This window comes from Plectropomus leopardus, chromosome 19, assembly GCF_008729295.1.
Source record: "Plectropomus leopardus isolate mb chromosome 19, YSFRI_Pleo_2.0, whole genome shotgun sequence".
Taxonomy (NCBI): Eukaryota; Metazoa; Chordata; class Actinopteri; order Perciformes; family Serranidae; genus Plectropomus; species Plectropomus leopardus.
The window spans coordinates 18858826-18880837 of record NC_056481.1 but is presented as its reverse complement, the minus strand read 5'-3'; the positions used below and the strand labels follow the sequence as shown (position 1 = coordinate 18880837).

The window sequence follows — 22012 nt, the reverse complement described above, 5'->3', positions numbered from 1 at the left end:
TTACCATAAGGGATTCAAAGATGCAGGGTTGTCAAATATGTGAATTTTTAAGGAAGATCCCAGTGCAATAAAATATAGAAGCATTGGAATATCTGCAATAAGAACAAGGATCTAAAGTCAAAAACATCCAAAACGTTTATCAGGATAAACAGCAAGCAAATTAAACACTGATTCATGTTCAAGTTAAAAATACATGTATTTGTAAAACCTCCTCCATTCATACACTGTGATGCAGGAGTATATTAATCAGCGTGCTCAGGCCCTGTTACAGATAATGAATCACTGCCTGTGCTCTGGCCCTGACCTCAGGGTCACGCTTTTATAGACGACCACTTCATCACGGAGCAATCTGCTGCACTACTGCAGACAAAAGACACACAACCTCACCTGATGACCTCACCTCCTGATCCATGGATGGAGGTTGGCGAATGAGATCAACAGAAAACAATAAGAACGATATAGATTTATTATGTCTGTGTATAAATTTGGTTCTAGCCCACTGCATGAATGTTTGTCATGTCATGGTGGTATAAAGGCATACTTTAGGGTGACTCTGACGGTAAGTGTTATTGAGTAATCAGGGCACATAATTATTGTTTTATTTCAGGGTCAGTTGAGCACGGCACTTGCATACTTTCCAAAATCTAATATCTATCTATCAGATCGAGACAGGGACCTGCCCCTCTTTCTCTCGCTCAAACTCAGGCCAAACTGATGAAACTGTAAAGCAAAACAGCGCTGGTCAAATATAAACCAAGATTCTGTCACTGCATGTCTATTTGTCACATACCAGGTTTTGAGACACGTTGTAAAATTAAGCCGTGATGACTCTGTTACTGTGCTGCCTTCTCACCTCAAATGTTTTCAGAAACATATGATTTGCTTGGGTGACACTTTTGTAAAATGACAGAGGCCAGTCACAGAAGCCCCTTAAATGTTTCTAGGATTTTAGGACATTTCTTGGATTTTAGGACATTTCTAGGATTTTAAGACATTTCTAGGATTTAAGCTTGTTTCTAGGATTTTCTGATATTCGGGGCTGAGCTAGGGACCTCTGTTGGAGTCTGCAGGGATCTTTCACTGACACCTTTTTGATAAACAAGCTCTATTTTTATGCTGTTTTATGCACTCCGTCACCTTGTGTATACTGAAAGTACAAAAACAAATGGTTGAGGAGTCATCCAGCACCCTATCAGTGACCATATTTAGCCCACTGGCCATAACTTGACTATCACTGATTTAATTGCTCTACCGCTCGAGCAATAGTGAATGGAGACAGGAAAAACTGCATTTATGGAGGGCTCTACATTTTTATCAGACGAGATTAGATTATATCTCCCTTTGTTTTAGCCTAAATGAAAACTAATTAAAAGCAATGGCATGAATTTACATAGTCATAAAGTCATCTCACATTATATGTAGTTTATTCTGTCATATCTGGTGATTGTGTGATTTAACTATATTGTTTACTTGTCATAGAGACAGAAAACAGCCAAAGTTTTATCTTGTTGTTGACAATGGATGAAGGATCTTTTTAGTCTCTCATTGCAGGACAATGCAGTGGTTTTGTGGCATGGGTCACATCTGCTACGGGATAATGACAGGGGTAAGCCAAATGGAACGTGAATTATGTGTGTATTTGCGTGTGTGAGTGAATGTGTGTGTGTAAGTACGTGTGTGTGTGTGTGTGTGTGTGTGTGTGCGTGCAAGCTTGTGCAAGTGCATGTGTGGTTGAGAGGGGGAACTAATGAGTCTCCTATGAGCTATTATCCATACCTTAGCTCCGCACTCTGCAATAATAAAAGCCAACATTGCAGAGCTCCCTAACAGGAGACTGCAACACACAACACACGCCTCTGCTAATGCAAGTGATCAAGCATCCACTTATGAAGTGCAAACCTTTCCTTGGACCAAAAACAGTAAATCAGCAGATTGTTTTTTTCATAAAATGTGTTAGTTGTTTAAGAATTATATAATTTTTATGTTGCTTTTTGTTAAATTGGGTGAAAATTTAGTGACTCAAGAGGAATTGCTGCATTATTTGATTCTAAATTATGAGATATTTATGCATGACGTGGGTCTTTTCCTTTGAGGTCAGGATCAGACAACTACTGGCAGCTGCACTATATAGTAATGCTGTCTGACCACTAAGCCAATTATGTGATTGGTCTTAGAGTGAAGAGTGTCAGCTGAGCGTGTGATAAACCCAGTTCCAAATGGCACCAATGACCGCTGTTTACTTGCTGACAGATTCATGACGGGATCCACTGATCACAGCATTTCTATGGTTACATAAGTGTCTGTATCATACAAGAAATGTTATAAGATGCACTACAGAGCATGCATCACAACATATGACAGAATCCATCACCGGTGGTGTAATGAGTAACAAAGTAATAATTCTAAGTATTTTTTGGGAGTAACTTATTTTTCTCCAAGTGTAATGTAGGCTCAATTTTTAAGGTGGTGTATGTTATGAAGAAATAAACTTGATAATCCTCAAAATTCTGACCGCTTGATTTTCAATACTTCAGTACATTAAATATAATGAAATTACTTTTCACATTTGATGTACAATAAATATCAGATAAGACAGAGATACTCATCTTGCTTTGATTGTGGGCCACTTTTAAAAAATGACAGAAGGTCAGGGGCTAGTGGCAGCAGCCGCATGCACATTTCTAGGATTTCAGTACATTTCTAGGATTTTAGAACATTTCTAGGATTTTAGTACATTTCTAGGACTTTAAGACATTAGGGACTTATCTAGGACCTCGGTCGGGGGTTGCAGGGTATCCTCTGACGCTTTTTAACAAGCTCTATTTCAATGATGTCTTATGCACTCTGGCACCTTATGTGTACCAAAAGTACAAAGACAATTCCCAGTGTGAATCATTGTTTTTTTGTGCTGAATTAGAAAATGTTTTGGAGGTCACTTGGCACCCTATCGAGGGCCTGCTTTGGCACATAGTCCGTATGTTGAGTGTCACTGCTGTTAGTAATATTCTAATAGACTACTCTAACTTCCATCAAAGTAATTTTCTGGTAAGATATCTGTACTTTTACTTTAGTATGGCTTTCAGGTACTTCATCCACCACTGTCAATCACTCATATTGGATGAGAGTGATAATGGCGCATATGAGGACACCATTGTCTGCCCACTGGATGCATCTCATCCCAGGTTCCCCCTATAAATAATACTGGAATTATACAGCCACAGGCAACTACTCTCCAGTCAAAGTCACCTAAAGAGAGAGGGCGACTGACAGAGAGGGGGAGAGCAAGAGAGACAGAGAGACAAAGACAGAAATTGAGGGGTTGAGAGAGAGAGAGAGAGAGAGAGAGAGAGAGAGAGAGAGAGAGAGATCCCTGGATGCGCACCCTCGTGGGATGAGCCGTAGAGCAGCAGAGTAATCCCGTGGAGTGGAAAGAGTGACAGATACCCGCAGTCGTCCGGCTCAGACAGACATTAAAGCTAAATTAACTGGGCGCACACTCGGGATGTCACGCAAAAACTAGCCCCGATTCGCTGAGACTGGTATGTTGGCAGGTTTATGTCGCTCAATGCGCTCCCGAGGCGCAACGGAGCGCACTGAGAGAGACTCGCCAAGAATCAGCGCTGTGTTGCCGGCGTCAGAGTATGAAGGGATGTGAGCTGGACTTGGGGTAGAATGGCATCCTATCTCACATGGATCTCTGAGGGATGGCAGCTTTTCACCACCATCATCATCACCACCATCCGAGCGCGGACCTGCGGCGGCTCTTCCATCGACTCACCATCGCGTCCTCTCTGAGCATCCTCTGCTTCTCCCTGGTATATCTCCTCACCGGATGCTGCGAGTCGGAGCTTGCAGAAAACTCTGAGATCAAGTCACCCACGCGCGAATTCCTCGCGTCGGGGTCAGGATGGTCGTACGAGAGAAACGGAACCAACGTGGCCAAGGAAATTACTACCGCGGTTGGCGAAGGCGCGTTCAGCGGTCATCCCGGGCTGGAGCCAAACAGCTCGGCCAAAGACTGGACAGCCACTCGGAGGTTACCCCAGGCTCTGATCATAGGGGTTAAAAAGGGAGGCACCAGGGCGCTGCTGGAGTTCCTCCGGCTCCACCCGGACATCCGCGCCCTGGGGTCGGAGCCGCACTTCTTTGACCGGCATTACGCACGGGGACTTGACTGGTACAGGTACGCACGCATTACGCAGGGAAGGAAAGTCTTTGTATTTACCACTGAGTGCCCAAATTGTATTAAGCTTTACGTTTCCTTAATATTATATACTTTTATTTAAGGGTATTCGTGGAAGAAGTATGCCGATCCTTTACTTAAGTAAAAGCACTAATACCACACTGTGAAATTACTCTGTTACAAATCAAAGTCCCGCATTGAAAATGTAACTAAAGTAAAAAAGTACAATCAGGAAAATGTACCTAAGTATTAAAAGTAAAAGTACCCAAATGTAGAAAAACCTTCAAACAAAATACATTTTTTTAAAAAAGAGTTATAATAATAAAGAATGATAATGACAACGTATAAGAATAAAAACATCCAAATAACTTAAAATTGTCAAAAAAAGAAAACAGACTATGTTTACTGTGTTTACTACTATAAGGACTATGTTTTTCAAAATACTTGACAATTAATTTTCTGTAAATCAGAATTGAATAATCAACTAATCCATTCAGCTGTACTTGTATAAACTGTTGGGGAGTTTAATTTATGACCAAGAAATAATATTTTATAACTCTTCTTGTGTTTTTGCAATGCAAAAAAAATCCTAATATGTGAAGTAACTAAATCTTAAATGTAGTAAAGTAAAAGGTGCAATATTTTCCTCTGGGATAAAAGAGAGATACAAGTATAAAATGGGACGAAAAGAAAATATTCCAGTAAAGTACAAGTATCTCACATTTTTACTTAAGTGCGGTACTTGAGTAAATGTACTTAGTTACACCCCACCAGGGAATCTTATTTTGGCTGAATCTGCTCTCCTAAAAGCAAGAGAGATTTTTACTCCCTTAGCATTTTTTTCCCTTCACAATCACAAAATTGAATTCTACTATACTGGAAAAAAACACTTGTGACTGACTCTTTGTCATTTAAATAAGGCAGTTTTAATATCATCGTAAGTCGGAGAGTCAAATAGGAGCCTCCGGCTTCTAATCAAAGAAGTGATTGTCTGTGCTGTTTGCATTCCCAAACATATCCACAGCTATTCTGTGGAGGTTTAGGTGACAGTCAAAGAGACTCTGCCATCTGGCTATGCCAATCTGTGCATGTGTGCATGCATGTGCTTGCAGTGCTTTCTGTGTGTTTGTGCATGTGTGTGTGTGTGTGTACAGTAGGGAGAGAGAGGGGCCTTGCAGGATAAGTTCTTACAGAGCAGCAGAGTAATCATCTCTGGAGCCTGAGCCAGATGTTACTGTTGTCATGTGGCTTTGTTCTCAGCCTGTTCATGAAACTTGGAACTCACGCACTCATGACTGAGATTCAGGGGAACCAGATTCAAGTCACTCAGACCCAGCTAGTCACCAGCGTCATTAGACATTGATAGGTCAGGCAATGTGCAAAGGTTAATTTGACATCAAATACTGAGGACAGATTATGGTCATATGTTGTTGGTTTTGACCCTTTGAAACCTTAGCAAACCGGCTTGATTTCTTTTTAAAAACGTGGGAAGAAGGCAATGAGTAACATAAGAAGAAATGACCCAGAAATCAGCATGAAATTACTAAAAAGTACAAGAAAATTGGGAAGTGAAAGGAAAGGAAACGCACCCATGATTTCAGAATTCTGGGCTTCTTTTTTTCTTTTTCCAACTGTCTGTACTGTAGGTGCACGCCCCTATAGACCCACAAAATGCTCAAAATATGTCAGATTAAAAATGCATCCAAATCTGGACTGTGTGGTGTGCTGTTAACCAGCTTACGTTATATGACCGGGGCTCAATAATGACACAGCTCTGGGAGCCTCTTTGGCATATCAGCAACAATTCAAGATAGAGGATGAATTTTCACCACTGATATTGTTTATCTGTCGATGTGATGATGCTCACAGACCGAAAAACACCACTATGTCAAAGCTGCGGGATGTAAACAGAGCCAGGAAATGTGTAAAATCTAGAGGCCGCCTCTCCTGTCTGCCAGCGTGTGCAGCCTGTCTGTTTAGTGTGTGTCACACCAGGTGATGGGAACGTGACACCAGATTGTCACGTCTCCCCGGCGGGTCATATGGGACTCGCTCCATGTCGGGCCACTTGACATCACTGTCAGCTTTGTCAATTGGCCTTTGACTCCAGGTCACCTTACGCTGGGAGTTAATGATGTGCTCACACCACTTCATGACAAACAAGCACACACCCAGAGTACACACACTGACCAAAGAAACATGTCTTTGTTTTGGCTGAAAAGTATAAAGAAGCTGAAGACACCGCTGGCTATGCTCTTTATATGTACTGCCAACATATTAGGCCAAACACAACAACAATCTGCTTATAGATGATATCATCATTTCATCATGACTTATAACCAGGGTCTTGAGCCATGATAAATATAAGAGAAGAAAAAACATTTTAATGATTACAGAATAGTTAACAAATTTATTCAACAAAAGTAACTCAATTAAACCCGTAACTGAACATAAACAAGCCGTGGAGTGTGACGATCAGTGGAATCAGCGTGCATGTTTGTCAGTGTTGTAAAACTGTGGATTGAATGTCACCTGACTTGGCCTTTTTCCAGGACATTTACTAGTTAAATCACATAATATTACTGTTTTATTCTTGTAATATAAAAACTTTTTCTTCTTGAAATGGTATCATTTTGTTCTTAGTCAATCGTGTACAACACGTTTGTCTTCACAGAAAAAGAAAAGGACAAATAATAGCAAATTTTAACACTACAGCACTCTTTGGAAAAATGAAACCTATCATAGGTACATCTCAGAGAGGGAATACAGACTTAAGTCAATAATGCAACTCATTTTGCTCTACAAAGAAAGTCTCCTGGACAACTAAGGCCACCATCACTGGTTGATTTGTCAAAACAGTTATATCAGTTACACCTACTTTTTGGATTTTTGACTTTATTTATACCAAATTTGGGATACAGCATTGGGGGATTGAACTACACATTTCTATTATAAATAAGCAAGACTGGTCAAAAAACTGACCACCATTAAAACCTGTTCTTCCCAGAGCCCCCGCTTGTGGGATGACGCCACTCCCTCATTTGAATATGCGTCACATAGTTCAGGTGAGGACACGGTCATGCTACATATCGTTTCGACCCAAAAACGTCCCTTAAGCTCGCCTTATTAAAGGACTTTTTCCAGCTGCTTCTCTGCAAGCTCCACCTAATATGTGCTAAATTAGTGCCGAATTTAGGCTCTTCTGTCTATATTGCAAGTCTTGGTGGTGCTTTTTGTGGCTGGCTTTGGATCAATGGTGGGGTGTGGCTGTGAATCACTCATAGGAATGTGGAAATCAACTGATTTAATTCAAATTGAGTATATTGTTCAAGGATTTTTTTTAAAGGTATTGACATCATAAAATGATAGACATTCAAAGTTTCATTCAAAAACCTCAAAATGAAATAAAATGACATTCCATACATCCATTATTTATATGTTATTTCTCATTATCACGTGTTCATATAGGAAAGTTTCTATTTGAATTCTAATGATAAAGCACTGAACTGTTTCTTTCGTTTTCTCTTCCAAATAAGTTCAGCTGACTTCGGGTGTTGTACAAAAACTGTGACTGCCCAACTGCTCATTTTTTCATTACCCGTGGACCTTTTTTAAAATGACATCACCAAATCCCCACATTTCACTGGCTACCTTTTCAGTTACAATGTCAATATTAGTGTTATGGCAGAACAAATGAAAACAACTCCCAGGTTGTAATAAAGTAGAATTATCCTTTAAGGCAGAAGCACACTTTGATGTCACGCAGCCAATGGAAGCTTTAGCACTTACTCAGTTAACATCACGTTTCTCTGTAGATGCTATATTCTCTCGAAGCTTATCATGAACAAAAGGATGAGATATAGTGTATCTCCTTCTGAATCACTTCTTGTCTCTCTTCAAGTGAAATAACATTTAGCTTCACCAGGGCAATTGAGATCAGAGCCCCTGACAAAGATCCACTAATGGTGTTTGGAGCGGAGATTGGATCTGGAACAGCGCTGTGATGAGCCCTGAGATGCACTGGAAGTTTCCTCCTTACTGTGTTGTCTGGGATCGATAACTCTATCTCCTCGCTCTGACCTTGGGTTGACTCCAGCATAAGAGCGGTTAGTGTTGGTCAGCTCAGCTTCTGTTACAATTAGCAGGAAGCTTTATTCTACATTGGCATAATCCCCCTCATAGGCGCACAGGGGTCATGTTACACACAGCTTCTTTTTCTCTGTGAATAGCTCTGGAGGAATCCATTAATCTATCAGTCAGCTGGAAATTCACATCTCACATGTGTTGGTTTCATATTGAGCCCCTGATGAGACGTGAGGTTACAAAGAAAATAGTTGAGTGGGAAAAAAATGCTTTTGCATTCTCTGAAATTTATGGATGCTTAGAGTCATCAATGTTTTATTATTAATTAAATTTTAATACTACTGTGGTGCTCCCAAATTTGTTTTTGTTTCAGGGGAAACAGAAAATATTTTTTTTTCAGTGCAATTATTTTTTAACCCTTCGAAACCTGGATCGACATAAGTTTTCTTGTGCTGCGCTCAGATGGCTTTCATTAAATATTGAACTCTTTGAAATCTAAGCAGATTGATTTGACTTCTTTCAAAAACACTGCGGGAAAGGCAATGAGCAACTTCGCAAAAAATGTACCACAAATTGCAAAAACTTAGTTTAAAGTGTCAAGAAAATGCCCTGAAAATTAGTTCTAAAAAGGGGAATTTAAAAAACTAAGGAAAAATGTCAAGAAAACTATATTTATAATTATCATTATTATATTCAGGTCATTTTCTTGATTTTGTTAAATCAATTTTAATTTTAGGTAATTTTTAGGTAATTTCTTGCTTATTTTTGGGCCATGTCTTATTAAGTTGTTCAGATGAAATTATCTCATTTTGCTCAGGTTTCAAAGGGTAAACTAAAAAAAAGATCCCTGTTTTTGCAAGTGTCACATAGACTGCAACAACAGATTAATGCAAAATCAAACAATAAAACACATGCTGCAAAGACTGATCAATGTTAAAAAAAAAATATAAAATATATGCAAAACATGTATATATACATATATATATATATATATATATATATATATATATATATATATATATATACAGTATATAAAAAACATTTAATGTGGTAAAAAGCAGGTAAAATTAGTCTGCACTGATCGATGAATGAATGTGGGCGATTCTTACGGTATCTGTTAGAGGCTTTTTTACTGTATGAAAAGCTTCTCCTTAAGTTCATGAAATGCCTGCAGGATCTGAGAGCAACGGGACTGATATACGCAGTGCGGTTACTCATAGCCGTTAAACACGACTATTCACCATTTACCTTCATCAAATCACCCCTCAAGGACAACAGGCTACAATAAAACACACACACCTCTACACACACCAGATTGGTCAGTTATACCTCCATTCTTGAAACACATTGCAGTGAAAACGCTATTGTATATCATTAATTACTAAATCATATGGCCGTGCATGAGGTGAGACACATTTTTTTATTGCCATCATACTCCATGTGTCTTAGGGTGCAGATTTGTGGTGATTTGTGTTCATATCCTGACACTCTGAACCATCCAGAGCTCATTTTCCTCTTTAACAGTGGCACAGCTGTTTTAGAGCCATGAGACCAGTGATGTGACGGACTGAGACAGTATTAAATAATGACCATACCTGCTGATCTATGCTACAATTCACCTTCACCCAGGCCTTTGCAAGCTGTCAAAATATTTCTCAGGAAAATGCAAAAGTCTTATGAGGAAAGGCAAAAGTTTCTAAGGAGAATTCCAAAGTATTTCTTTTTTTCTGACCCATTTAGTTTTTCCTCCTCCATATCCCCTTAGCCCAGTGATAATCAACTCATGGCTGGCAGGCCAAATCTGGCCTCTGATAGGGTGCCAGGTGGATCCACAACCATTTTTTAATTTGCAATAAAAAAATAAAGTGATTCACACTGGCAATTGTTTTTGTACTTTTAGTTTACAGAAGGTGCCAGAGTACATAAAAGAGCATCAAAATAGAGCTTGTTTATCACAAAAAAGCCCCCACTCGTACCCCCGAAAGAGGTATGAGCTAAGCCCCTAATGTCCCAAAATCCTAGAAACCTCCCTAAATCCTAGAAACATCCTAAAATCTGAAAAATGTCTTTGAATCCTAGAATTTCCAACAATCCTAGAAATGTGCAAAATCCTAGAAATGTTCTAAAATCTGAGAAATGTCCTAAAATCCCAGAAACATGTATGGGGCTGCTGCGACTGGCCCCTGGCCTCCTGTCATTTTGCAAAAGTGGCCCTAAAGCAAAGCAAGTTAAGTCTTGGGGGCAACAGGTTTTTGCTGTAAGAGGGCATGATTAGTGACATGTCAAAAAAAAAAGGGGGGGGGGGATACTGTTGAGGTTAGAGTTAAATTTTTAGGTGTTAGTGTTGCAGCAACCTCACATCTTTTCTGACCTTTGCTTCAACCCAGGGGACTGTCATCTGAGCTGCGTGTGTGTGTGTTTGTGTGTGAAGGCTGATTCTGCAGGTTCTGTCACACTATAGAGACCGTTCTGTCCTGCAGACAGCGGGGCAGGTTGCATTTTGTTCTTGAGGCTACAGTAATATCTATCAATACAAGGCTATATCAGTGACCCTGAGTTACTGGCACAGCCTTAACCTGATACAGCAGGTTGCATTGTCAGTGTTTGTTGCTCCTGTTCAATTAGAAGAGGTCCCGTTTTTACACCAAAAAAAAAAAAGAAAAAATTAATGGCTTGTCGTTAAATTCTTCTCTTATGGAAAAATTGCTAACCCCCCTCAGACGCTTCCTGGCTGAGAGATTTTAATGTCATTTTTGAAATTGGAAAAGATAAAATTCTCTGTCTGTGGCTCAGCTGAGAAATTCTGCAAACACTGGCAGCCTCTCATCTCCTATTTTGAAACAATACAAACCATCTCTTTGCACTAGAGCACGCCAGGCTGACATGTTGACATGGTTAATCTTGTGTATTGCCAGTTGATCCTTTTTTCTTTCTTTTTCTTCTTCTTTTAATTATTTTTATTTTCTTTGTTTGCTAGTTTCTTTTTTATTTAATTACCACTTGATAGTTATGTGTGTTATTTTATCATTTCATTTATTTGCCTTTATGAGTAAAGAGGGGATTGCGGGGAGGGGGGATAAAGGGGGATATTTCTGCTTTTATAAAAAAAAAAAATCACAAATCTGTACTACTGTACTTTACTACTGTGAAAAAAAGGTTTCAAAAAAGAACAAAAGTTAGTCATTCATCCCCACACTTGGCTGGAGTCTCTAGTGCACATGTTCTATGGGCCCCGGCCCCCGCCTCAATAGCTGTATCCAGTTCTCTTAATTCATCCATGCTTTGATGGGCACAGATAAATTGAACGGAGAAGCAATAGTTATTAAGAAGTGCTGAGTGTTGGATGTATGGCTGCAGATATTCACTGTAGTAAAAATCACAATTCTCTATGCGGAAGTTGGAAAACACCCCGTGTTTCCGCTGGTAACGTTCTGCTCTCAGTAGTTACTTGATGTAACTTCAGTTGTATGATTACAATAACTGCAAGGAGAGGGAGAAAGCACCCAGAAACAACAAGATATATGACCCATGACCAGATGATCATAGTTCGTAATAACGGAGCACAGTGACGACATGGCCCTTTAATACACCAAACATACAGAATGCAGACCTGCCAATATTCAACCTGCGTTGATGGCATTGATATGAGTCAGCTGTCCCGTCACTCTGTTTGGCACTTTTAGTAGAGACTTCAGCCCTCAGTGTAAGTGGCACACTTCACTAATGAGCCAGAGAGTTATACAAAGAAAGTTTTTGTATTCCCACCCCCACAACCCCAGCTGCTCCTGCCACAAATGGTTTATAATTCTGTGAGATTAGGAATTGTTGTGGCAAACATAAAGACCTCTGAGTATGCTTTTCCTGTATGACCTAACCTTTTCTTTTCTGTTTGGAGTGAATTTCTGTCAAGTTTTTCAGATTTTGATATTAATGACACTTTGAGCACACAATTTGTTGTACATGCCAAATACATTTTTCCCAAAGATGATTTCTATCACTGAAAGTAGTTCATTAAACAGTTTGTTAAAAAGCTTGTTATTATGATAAGTTCAGTTTTAATAAGTTATTCAGTTTTTTGTAAAATAAGGGGATTTTCTGCCATGACTGATAGCCAATCCATGCACTCACATTCACTGGAGCTGCTCTTGATTGGCTGGACGGGTGTTTTGGCGGGAACTCCCCCACTGTGGATTGCTACTGTGCAAACTCTTCTCAATGACATCACGATCACAAGATGGCAACACCCATATCTCGAATATTTTAACCTCACGTAAGCATAGCGGGGGTTGTCCATCTTTATATACAGTCTGTGCTCGTTAAGATTGGGTTTTAAAATCCATACCCATACAGTGGTGTAACTTTTGAACAATGGATATAATTGCCATGCAAATTGCAGAAGAATGGCTGCCAAAACATAGTATTTTCTGATTAATCTGTTGTACGTATGCGGGGAATTTAATATTTATACTTATAATATTCTTTACACTACAAAACACACTACAAAAGTGATAAAATATATGAAAGCAGATTTAATTTTGGCTGCCACACTGAGTTTTGTTCGTTATGTATGTAACTGGGGTTCAGGTGTGGTCTGTCCTGTCCCTGTACTGTACTGGAGGTGATCACCATAAGGCCCAGACGGGTGGGGCGATCTGGCACTCATTAAGGCCCTCCCCTGGGGCTTGAGAAGCGAATGTGCGGGGGCTCTGGGGCCTCTCTATGATGGATGTCTCCTAGAAGTGGACAGGGCATAGTCACGATGGATCGACCCCTTAATGGTCCCCCATACACAGGAAATGGGTGAGCGGTCCCCCAATAACACACACAATAACACATTCATGCATGCATACGGACAGATGAATACACACTCAAATCTCATATCTGACTCACAAATAGGCAGTCACATGTGTATAATGAACTCAGTCGATACTCTGCTTTTTGATGGGTTAACGTTTCCTCCTTGAATCAAACATCAAAGATAAACAGGCCAGATTTTACATCTTTGAACCAGCGCACCCTCAAATCCCCCAGTCCTTTGCTGCATTTTTCCTGTTGTACATGTCATTGCAAACGCTTCACATTTGTTAACACACACACACACACACACACACAAACACACACACCTCACAGCATGCTACTGATGGGACTCCAGAGGGTCCTCGCTCCCCCAGTCTCCACCTGCCACTCTTGGTCCCAGCTGAGGCTCAAAGCCCAGTGCTGCATTACCATTCTCAGTCCATTTCCTTACATTTGCACACAATCCCTACTGTCATACGCCATCGACACCCACCTTCATGTAACCACCCTAAGCCCCCATAGGATCAATAGCCAGTGGCTTTGGCTGGCCTAAGGTTATTCACTTGGGAGGCCTGCTGAAAAATTGGGAAATAGACGACAAAAGAGAGCTTCCTCAAAGGACAAACAGAGGCTTATTTTAAGCTGCTGGATAATCCCTGTGTTCATCATTCTGGATGTTTGATCTCACACTCAGCGGTAAATGAACAGTGTAAGGATGTTATGCTAAAAAAGGGATTTTAAAATGCCAATTAATTGAGCTATATTTTGGTCGGGGGATTTTCTCTGTAACACATGGTGTCGCCAGACGGTTCTATTCACCTGCCAGTGATTGGCCCTAATACTCGGGAGTTTAATTCCCCAACGCTTTCCCCTTCTACTCCCCCACTGTGCAGGTGCCCCGGCCAACCAGTAGGAGTCACCAGTGCAGTAAGAAGGTGAAGATCCCTCACTGGCTTCCAACTCATGAACACAGCCAATAAATCGGCCCCCACTCTGTAAAAGCGGGCAAGCACTTTAGCCTTTCTAGACCCTGAGATCAGGGTTGACATAAATGCAGTTTTGCCTCTCTATGCAAAAACAAATATGCCTCCCCTCTATTTACAATGTAGACGACCATAACAGCAATAACAAACAAACGCCAGCATGCCACAAACATAAATCAAACAACAGGAACAACAAAAGTCAATATGCCCTACACATAAAGCAAAAAAGAGTCAATCAGGGTTCCCACACATTTTTATGGAACAAATTTCAAAACTTTTCCATGACTTTTTAAGGACCCATAATAATAAGAATTTTTCTTGGCAAACTTGCCTGCTGTTTTTTAAATGTGTCTGATCAAACTCTGTTAAAACATAATTCCAGCTATCTGGCATACAAAAAGAGAGAGACAGGATGTGGGGAGAAAATAAACAAATCAATGTGGTGGTAAACAAAACTTAACATTGACGCATATTACAGCTACGTTACATCAGCTGTTACAGAAAATGAATTTGTCGTTACGTTGCATTACGTGGACTGTTATCCACCAGAGATTACTCTAACTACTTCATGACAAAAGCAAAAAAAAATCAATGCCTTTTCCAAAACTTATTTAATGTACTTAACTAATGATTTTCACTAATTCCACAACATTTCCAGGCCTGAAAAATGTGATTTTAAAATTCCATGACTTTTCCAGGTTTTCCATGACTGTGAGAACCCTGAACAGTAACAACAACATGGCCTGTACCTGTACCTGTAGATAGCTAAACACAAGATATCAGCATGTCAAATGATTGAATGAGTGGAAAAGTAATAGTAAGCTTCAGCCTCTACAGTTTGTCTGGACACTCACCATCAGCCCAACATTGACCGACGACTGACCATTGGTTTGGCGTTTCAAGGCATTTAGGCCAAAGACATAGTCTAAGTTAGAAAATAAATATCTAATCTTTTCATGATATTTTGTTTAACTTTTCACTAGCATTATTTTATGACTTAAAAAAAGCAAAATTGTGATTCTTTAGCTCTGTCCACTGAGGTTTGAGGCAACCAATGACATTGTTTTGGATTCTGAGAAAATGTTGCATAACTAAAACTACAGTCTGCATTTATTCAGGTCTGAAATGTAATTAAAGTCACAGACTAAGCCCTGAGATCACAAACTTTTCTTTGCCAAAAGTGGAATAAGGCTTAGTTATTAGGAAACACTAACAGCTATTTTGTGTGTCAATTAGTGTGTCTGTGCAAAGCTCATTGCAGAAGCATATTTCATAACAGATCTTTTCTTTTGATGGTGCTCTCAGGGGCAGTAATTAGCTCTTTGTGCTTAGGTAATGGCAAAGGGCTTTTGGCTCTGAGGCTATTCACAGATTGCTAATGGAGGCGCGTTTGTATCCACTCCCATCATTCCTTCATCAGTCACCCACCCCTTTCATTTAAAACACTCTAGCAAATGCACTGACACACACGCAGTCTCTAAAGGGTCTGGTAAAAATCCACCACACCCACCCTCAGACTTCAGAGTATTTGTATGTGTATGGGTTTTTTTGCGATGTTTTTTTTTTAAATATATATATTTTCTTATATGTGTGTGTGTGCGCGCGTGTGCTTGTGTGTGAGATATAGGTGTATTGGGAGGCCAGAAATGCTTGACTAAAGAGTGAATAATGAGTGTATTATTCATTTATTTATTTTGCATTGTGTGTGTATGTATGTGCCTATGTGCTGTCTACATGTTTGTGTGTGTAACAGACTGTACGGCTCCTCCTGCTCAGGACAGGGTATTGGAGTTACAAGGGAAATCTTGAGGCTAAGTGGTGGTAAGAGCTGCCTCACACCGATCAGATCAAGTCAAATCTGTGTGTGTGTGTATATGTGTGTGTGAGAAAGAGAGAGGGTGTGTTTGGGGGGTCTGTGTGGGGGGGGGGGGGGGGGCTATTGACAGGAGGTCATATTGCAGGAGCAGTTCCCGAGTTGAAACCAGATACCCCTCAGGTCTCTTTTTGTTCGTCCTTTTATTAATGTCTGATACATCCCTAAAATAGGAGACTGCATGAAAAACAAGAGCACCTCTGTGCTCACTCATGAATTTTCTCATTATGAGGGAAAATGAGAAAGCGAAAAAACACTTACATCTCATATAAACAATAATTGATTGCCATTTATACTATAAGAGAATTCAGAAAAGCAGTGGCTTAGCTGTAGCTTATCTTGTTAATGTCAGCAAATGTATATGTGTTTTTTAATCCATCTCAGTAAACACCAAATCTGGTTTGGGTTTTTTTTTTTGGAGTTTTTTTGGGTCAAAGTTAAATTAATGTTTCAAAAATCTAGAAGTAAACTGCATGGAAACTAATGGGTGTCTGAAACGGTAAGGAAAATACCTCTAAAAGTAAAAGTATACAGCATGCATTTGAAACCTGTCAGCAAACACTAGCGAACTGTGTGTTGTTTGTTTTTTAAAACATGGTGGGAAAAGGGCAATGCATAACTTGGTAAAAAAAAGTCCCACAAACTACAAGATATTAGTAAAAGGTGACAAGAAATCAACGGTTTTTGAAAAGGGGGGATTATTAGAAAATAATTTTTACAAAAAAGGGAAACTGTCCAGATTGATGATTATAATAATTCTACATTTCAAATTGTGTCACAGAAAAATATATAAAATATTTTATTATTTTATTTCCAGTTTTTTAAAGTCACTTTCTTACTTTTTATTATTTGTTTCTTGTTTTTGCTTATTTACGGGTAATTTACGGGTAACTTTTTTTTTATACTAATTTTTTGCAAATTTTTGAGCCATGTCTTATTCAGTTGTTTATTGCCTTCAAGAAATCAAACCAATTTGCTAAGGTTTTCAAGGGTTAAACAAGCCGAGATGCTGTTTCAGAGCTTTGTGTGACCATGCCAAGGGCTGTGTGTTTTGGTCAGTCATTCAGGTGTGTGGCAGGTGTGTTAGCAGATGTCCCAGAGAGCTCAGCCGGTCCTGTGGGCCCTCTGGAGTCATTTAACTCTAAATGAGTCCCATCTGCTGGGCTTCTGGTGTGGAGGCTGAGGTGAGCAGAGTGAGACACATTCGAGAAAACTCCTGTGTTTATTTAGCACAGCACCTGCCTGTGTGTCTGTGTCAGTGGAGACATACTCTGTGGACACTGTCACTGCTCTGACTGCTAGAGCAGGATGTCTGTCAAAGTGACTAATGGGGGACTGCATTTGGAAGCATGCGCGTGCGTGTGTGTGTGTGTGTGTGTGTGTGTGTGTGTGTGTGTCTTGCACCTTTAATATTTGTGTCCTTGTACTGGTTCTTTTTATGTGGACATAAATAAATGTTAAAATGTATCCATAGGCGCCAAGTTATATTTCTACCTGTGGGTGCACAAAACAGAGCAACCCCCACCCACTCATATTTCTAATCTATAGTATGTATTGTGTCCTCTTAATGTTTTTGTTAAATATCAGCTTTACATAACTGCACTAACATAATTAAACAAACTTAATGAGATGACTGCAAATGAACAGCAAAATGTAACTGCAATCTAACCAGCTATCACTTGCAGTTTTATTTTATTTCTTTTTGTACAGAAAACAAAATGAGTATAGTGTCTCTAAGTTTGCTCTCAAAAGAAGCTAAACTGGCAACATAGTCTGTACATCAGCAGGAAAAACATTATGGAAAACGTCAGTAGGTCACACAAGCACAGCGCAGTACACACAACAAACAGCTCTGTCCATGGTCCTGAAATTTTAGCCACCCTATTCATAATACCTCTCCTGGCCCGACACAAGCAAAATATTTATCAATCAATTCATCACCAAGGATATACAACATGAAATGCACTGAAAACTAATATTAAATACAACCCAAATTATTTAGTAAAAAGGCTCATATGACCACAAATCAGAGGCCAAGTGCACAAATCAAGGAAGTCAAACACATTATAAAGGGCCACTTAAAACCGTTACATGTGCACAGAAACCATACAAGCGCACTATTTTAGAATCTTTAATAGATCCTCAATAAAATAAAGTTCCTGGTCCTGAAATAAAATTCAGTGGATTCTGAGTGATGCTGAAGACATTGACACCTTAATTTAAAACATGTAAAACCGATTGCAGCTATGTAGAAATAGAGTCTTTTAGCTCTGTGACGTATCATCTGCCCATTTCATCACTATTAATGCTGCCTGCATATCATATAATCTGATCTTAAAAAGTGCAGTCCTCTTAACAACATATTTTTCTTGTACTTTCAGAAGTATGATGCCCAAAGCCCTGGATGGCCAGATTGTCATGGAGAAGACACCTCGTTACTTTGTTGCTGCTGAAACGCCAGCTCGAATCTACGCTATGTCGCAGGATGTGAAGCTGATTGTTGTTGTCCGTGACCCCGTGACCAGAGCCATATCTGACTACACACAGATCATCTCCAAGACCCCCGACATCCCTCCCTTTGAGAGTCTGGCCTTCAAGAACCGCACCACAGGTAGGTTTCTGCGCCTGGTGTTTGACTTCAAAATTTCCCAGGTTTGTATTTTTTCTGTATTGTTGTGCTGATTCAGTGCTCAAAAACCTTGAATTTATCAAGCTGATCTTTCCCTCTCAGCATTTGTTTTTTTCTCTATTTTGCAAAACATAAAAGGATATAATACAGTAAATCCCAAGGTGCAGATTTACAAGCAAGCAGCATAAGACAAATCATAACGGAGGAGGAGGAGGAGGAGTCCATGCAAGGTTACGAGAAAAACAAAAAAAAATTAAACTAAGGTTAATTCTAATGGGATGACGGAATCAAGTTTAAACAATGCAAGAAATGCATTGATGTGTGGCATGAGTACAGTGGAGTTGTTGAAACTGCAAAACTAAAAGACAGTGATACAGAGCGGATGTCAGCTGTAGGAAGAGAGGGACAGAGCGAGCACATGGACCAGCCTCTATTGCCTGGAGACCCTCCAATGTCAGCAAACTGCCTACTGACACTCTGTAGAAAGGAGAGATTTTTGGTGTGTTTGTAAAACTCTGGAAAACTGAACAGTACATTCCAACTGGGTTCCCAATTTACGCACAGTCCAGTTTGTGTAGAGTGCCTTGCTAAGCCCCTATTGGCCCAAAATCCTAGAAACGTCCTGAAATCCTTCAAATGTCTTAAAATCTGAAAAATGTCATACATCCAAGAAAGGTCCCACAATCTTAGAAATGTTCTAAAATCCGAGAAATATCCTAAAATATTAGAAATGTCCTATAATCCTAAAAATGTCCTAAAATCCTTCAAATGTCCTAAAATCCTAGAAAACATTCTTAAATCCTAGAAACACACTAAAATCCTACAAATGTCCAAAATCCTACAACTGTCCAAAAATATGAAAACTGTCGTAAATCCAAGAAAGGTCTTAAAATCCTCGAAGTGTCCTGAAATCCTAAAAATGTCCTAAAATCCTACAAATGCTGACACGTCCTAAAATCCTAGAAACGTCCTAAATGGGGCTAATGCGATTGTCATTTTGCAAAAGTGGCCCCCAAGCAAAGCAAGCTGAGTATCCCTGGTGTATGTTGTTACAGTTGTCTCCATTTTGTCTTCGGGGCGGCCACCGTTGAAAACTCCTGGACTAGACCAATGAATGTGTTGAAGTTGATTGTGGGTTTGAGATGATTTTGACTGTAGTAATGATGATTTTAAATACAGAGCTTTGGTCTATTCCTCACTTGTCTCCAGGTCAGATCGACTCTCTGTGGAGCCCGCTGTGGATCGGCCTCTATGCCCAGCACCTGGAGCGCTGGCTGGCCTGGTTCCCCAGGACACAGATCCATCTGGTCAGCGGGGAGAGGCTCATATCCGACCCAGCCGGAGAACTGGGCAAAGTCCAGGACTTTCTGGGTCTCCAGAGGATCGTCACGGACAAGCACTTCTACTTTAACAAAACGAAAGGCTTCCCCTGCCTGAAGAAGCCGGAGGGCAGCAGTAAACCTCACTGCCTGGGGAAGACAAAAGGGAGGACGCACGCTTCCATCGACCCGGAGGTGATGCAGAGACTGAGGGATTTCTACAAGTCACATAACCAGCGCTTCTATCAGATGGTGGGCCAGGACTTTGGATGGCAGTGACCCTTTGAATTTGCATACACAGCGGTGTTTGGTGGCATCACACTGCTTTGGGTAGAAGCTTCTGACTGAGATTGATGGAGAGCAAAATCTTTGGAGAACAGACTCAATTATCCGCTCGTGAACAGCAGAGGGACATCTCACAGACTCAATAATGAAAACCCAGTGTCAGTGCATTCACCATTATCAGTCAATCATTTTGTTCAAGTGCTGGAAAGACTGTTGTGTCATTTTATCTATCATAGGTGTTCAGTAAAAGATGTGCTTTTGTGGTATTAAACTGGGGTGTGTGCTCACACCTCTCTTGTTTGGTAGGCTACTTATTCCTATGTCAGGTGGTTAAAGAAGTATGTCATCGATATAAAGAAGGCCCTCACATAGAACTAGGCTGTCTCTGCAGTAGCAAGACACAAATACTTTTGAAATTGGTGCTACATGACCAGAGAAAACTGAGAAAAAGGACGTTTTTGCTCCAAAGGTAGAAAACCTACAACTACCAGAATGCTATGTGCCAGATCTGGTATTACAGTTAAACGGTTCGCAAAAACATGTCTCCGAAAACATTTAAAGCAAGAAATATGCAAATCAGGAACAGAATCTTGGTTTATATTCGATGAGCGCTGCTTAATTTTACTGTTTGATCTCCAATTTTCAGCTTCCAAGATCACTGTGCAGGAAACAGTGTGGCACCCACTTCCTGTTCACAAACTCAACTTTTACAGCGAAACGGAGCATTAAGATACATTTCTGAAATCACATCTGGAGAGAAAAAGGCAGTGCTGTAACAAAATCTTGATTTATATTCGATTGTCACTGCAAAGTTTTACCGTTTAATTAGATTTCGGTCCGAGTTTGAGAGACAGAGAGATGGGCGGATGCATTTCTTTATCAGCTATGTGCTCTTTGATTATTTGGTGAAGTGGCCACGGTGTTGGTGGCATTTTGCGGGCAACACGAAAATGCAGAAATACAGGCAGTAGTTTGAGCAACAGCCCCAAGAACCGGCGAAACTGCGAAATGATGTCATTTACGTCATTTGAAGAAGTTTCTTTGGGGAAAAAGAGGGATATCTAGGCACTGGTTAAATGCAGGAAAAGTGTACCACAGATCATTTACACATACTTCTCACATCATATAAAGCTGGTTGAAAATCGGCAAAGTATCCCTTTAAATAAAATGTGCACAGTTGTGGTTGCTACAGGTTACAGCTGTAAAATGTTGAATTCTGAAATACACAGTGTAGCTTTTAGTATCTCTGGTTTGCATTTTAATCCTGATACTCTAGTCGGTAGGCTGTAGGGGCGCAATTAACCCAGAACAGATGTATTTTCAAATTCCTGAATTTCCATGACCATCTTTTTCTACCTGTTTGTTCTTCAGTCTCGCTGGTGAAGAATTTAAGGGTAATAAATGCATATATATTGAGTATCGTCTAAGCATTGTTCCCGAAACAGGGGGGGATGAATCTTTCATGTGGCGAGCAGTATAGAAAATCTTTTTATGGGCTGAGATTTGACTGAGTGGTTTTGTATTCCTGAATAATGAATGTGGATAAATGGATGCCGGGGAACTGGTGTGGATCACTTGCCTCCTCGCCTTTTGGCACATTTATGTGCCACGCTAATGTTAGCATCCGACTGCAAAACCACCCTACTGAGTGAAGGGACCACTGGAGGACGACCAAAACAAGACCAGGTAAAATCAATAAGGTCGAGCCACTGCATCAACGGCCATTTCTCTGAACATGATTATGAAGCTTTCAGGCTTTACTGTGTTAATGTGAGAGGGCCTGCTCACAGGGTTGTCTATTTTCAGTTTGCACGTATTTGCACTAGTTTGAAAGCATAAAAATAAAACTATTTTTAAGCA

At 40.1% G+C, this 22012-nt stretch overlaps 1 protein-coding gene across 1 annotated transcript; it reads left to right on the top strand.

Annotated features, from left to right (window-relative positions):
* The first annotated feature begins 3704 nt into the window (after positions 1 to 3704).
* On the top strand, positions 3705 to 20146 carry hs3st3l (heparan sulfate (glucosamine) 3-O-sulfotransferase 3-like). The gene is made up of 3 exons (XM_042508145.1): positions 3705 to 4183; positions 18301 to 18530; positions 19758 to 20146. The coding sequence occupies exons 1-3, from the start codon at positions 3705 to 3707 to the stop codon at positions 20144 to 20146; spliced, it is 1098 nt and encodes a 365-aa protein (XP_042364079.1).
* Positions 20147 to 22012: the final 1866 nt, after the last annotated feature.

What these genes read in the sequence shown, in the direction of transcription:
- hs3st3l (XM_042508145.1), top strand. Translation starts at nt 3,705, where the DNA reads ATGGCAGCTTTTCACCACCATCATCATCACCACCATCCGAGCGCGGAC. An exon ending in CGGGGACTTGACTGGTACAG is followed by an intron (nt 4,184 to 18,300) that starts GTACGCACGCAT and finishes TTGTACTTTCAG; the next exon opens with AAGTATGATGCCCAAAGCCC. An exon ending in CTTCAAGAACCGCACCACAG is followed by an intron (nt 18,531 to 19,757) that starts GTAGGTTTCTGC and finishes ACTTGTCTCCAG; the next exon opens with GTCAGATCGACTCTCTGTGG.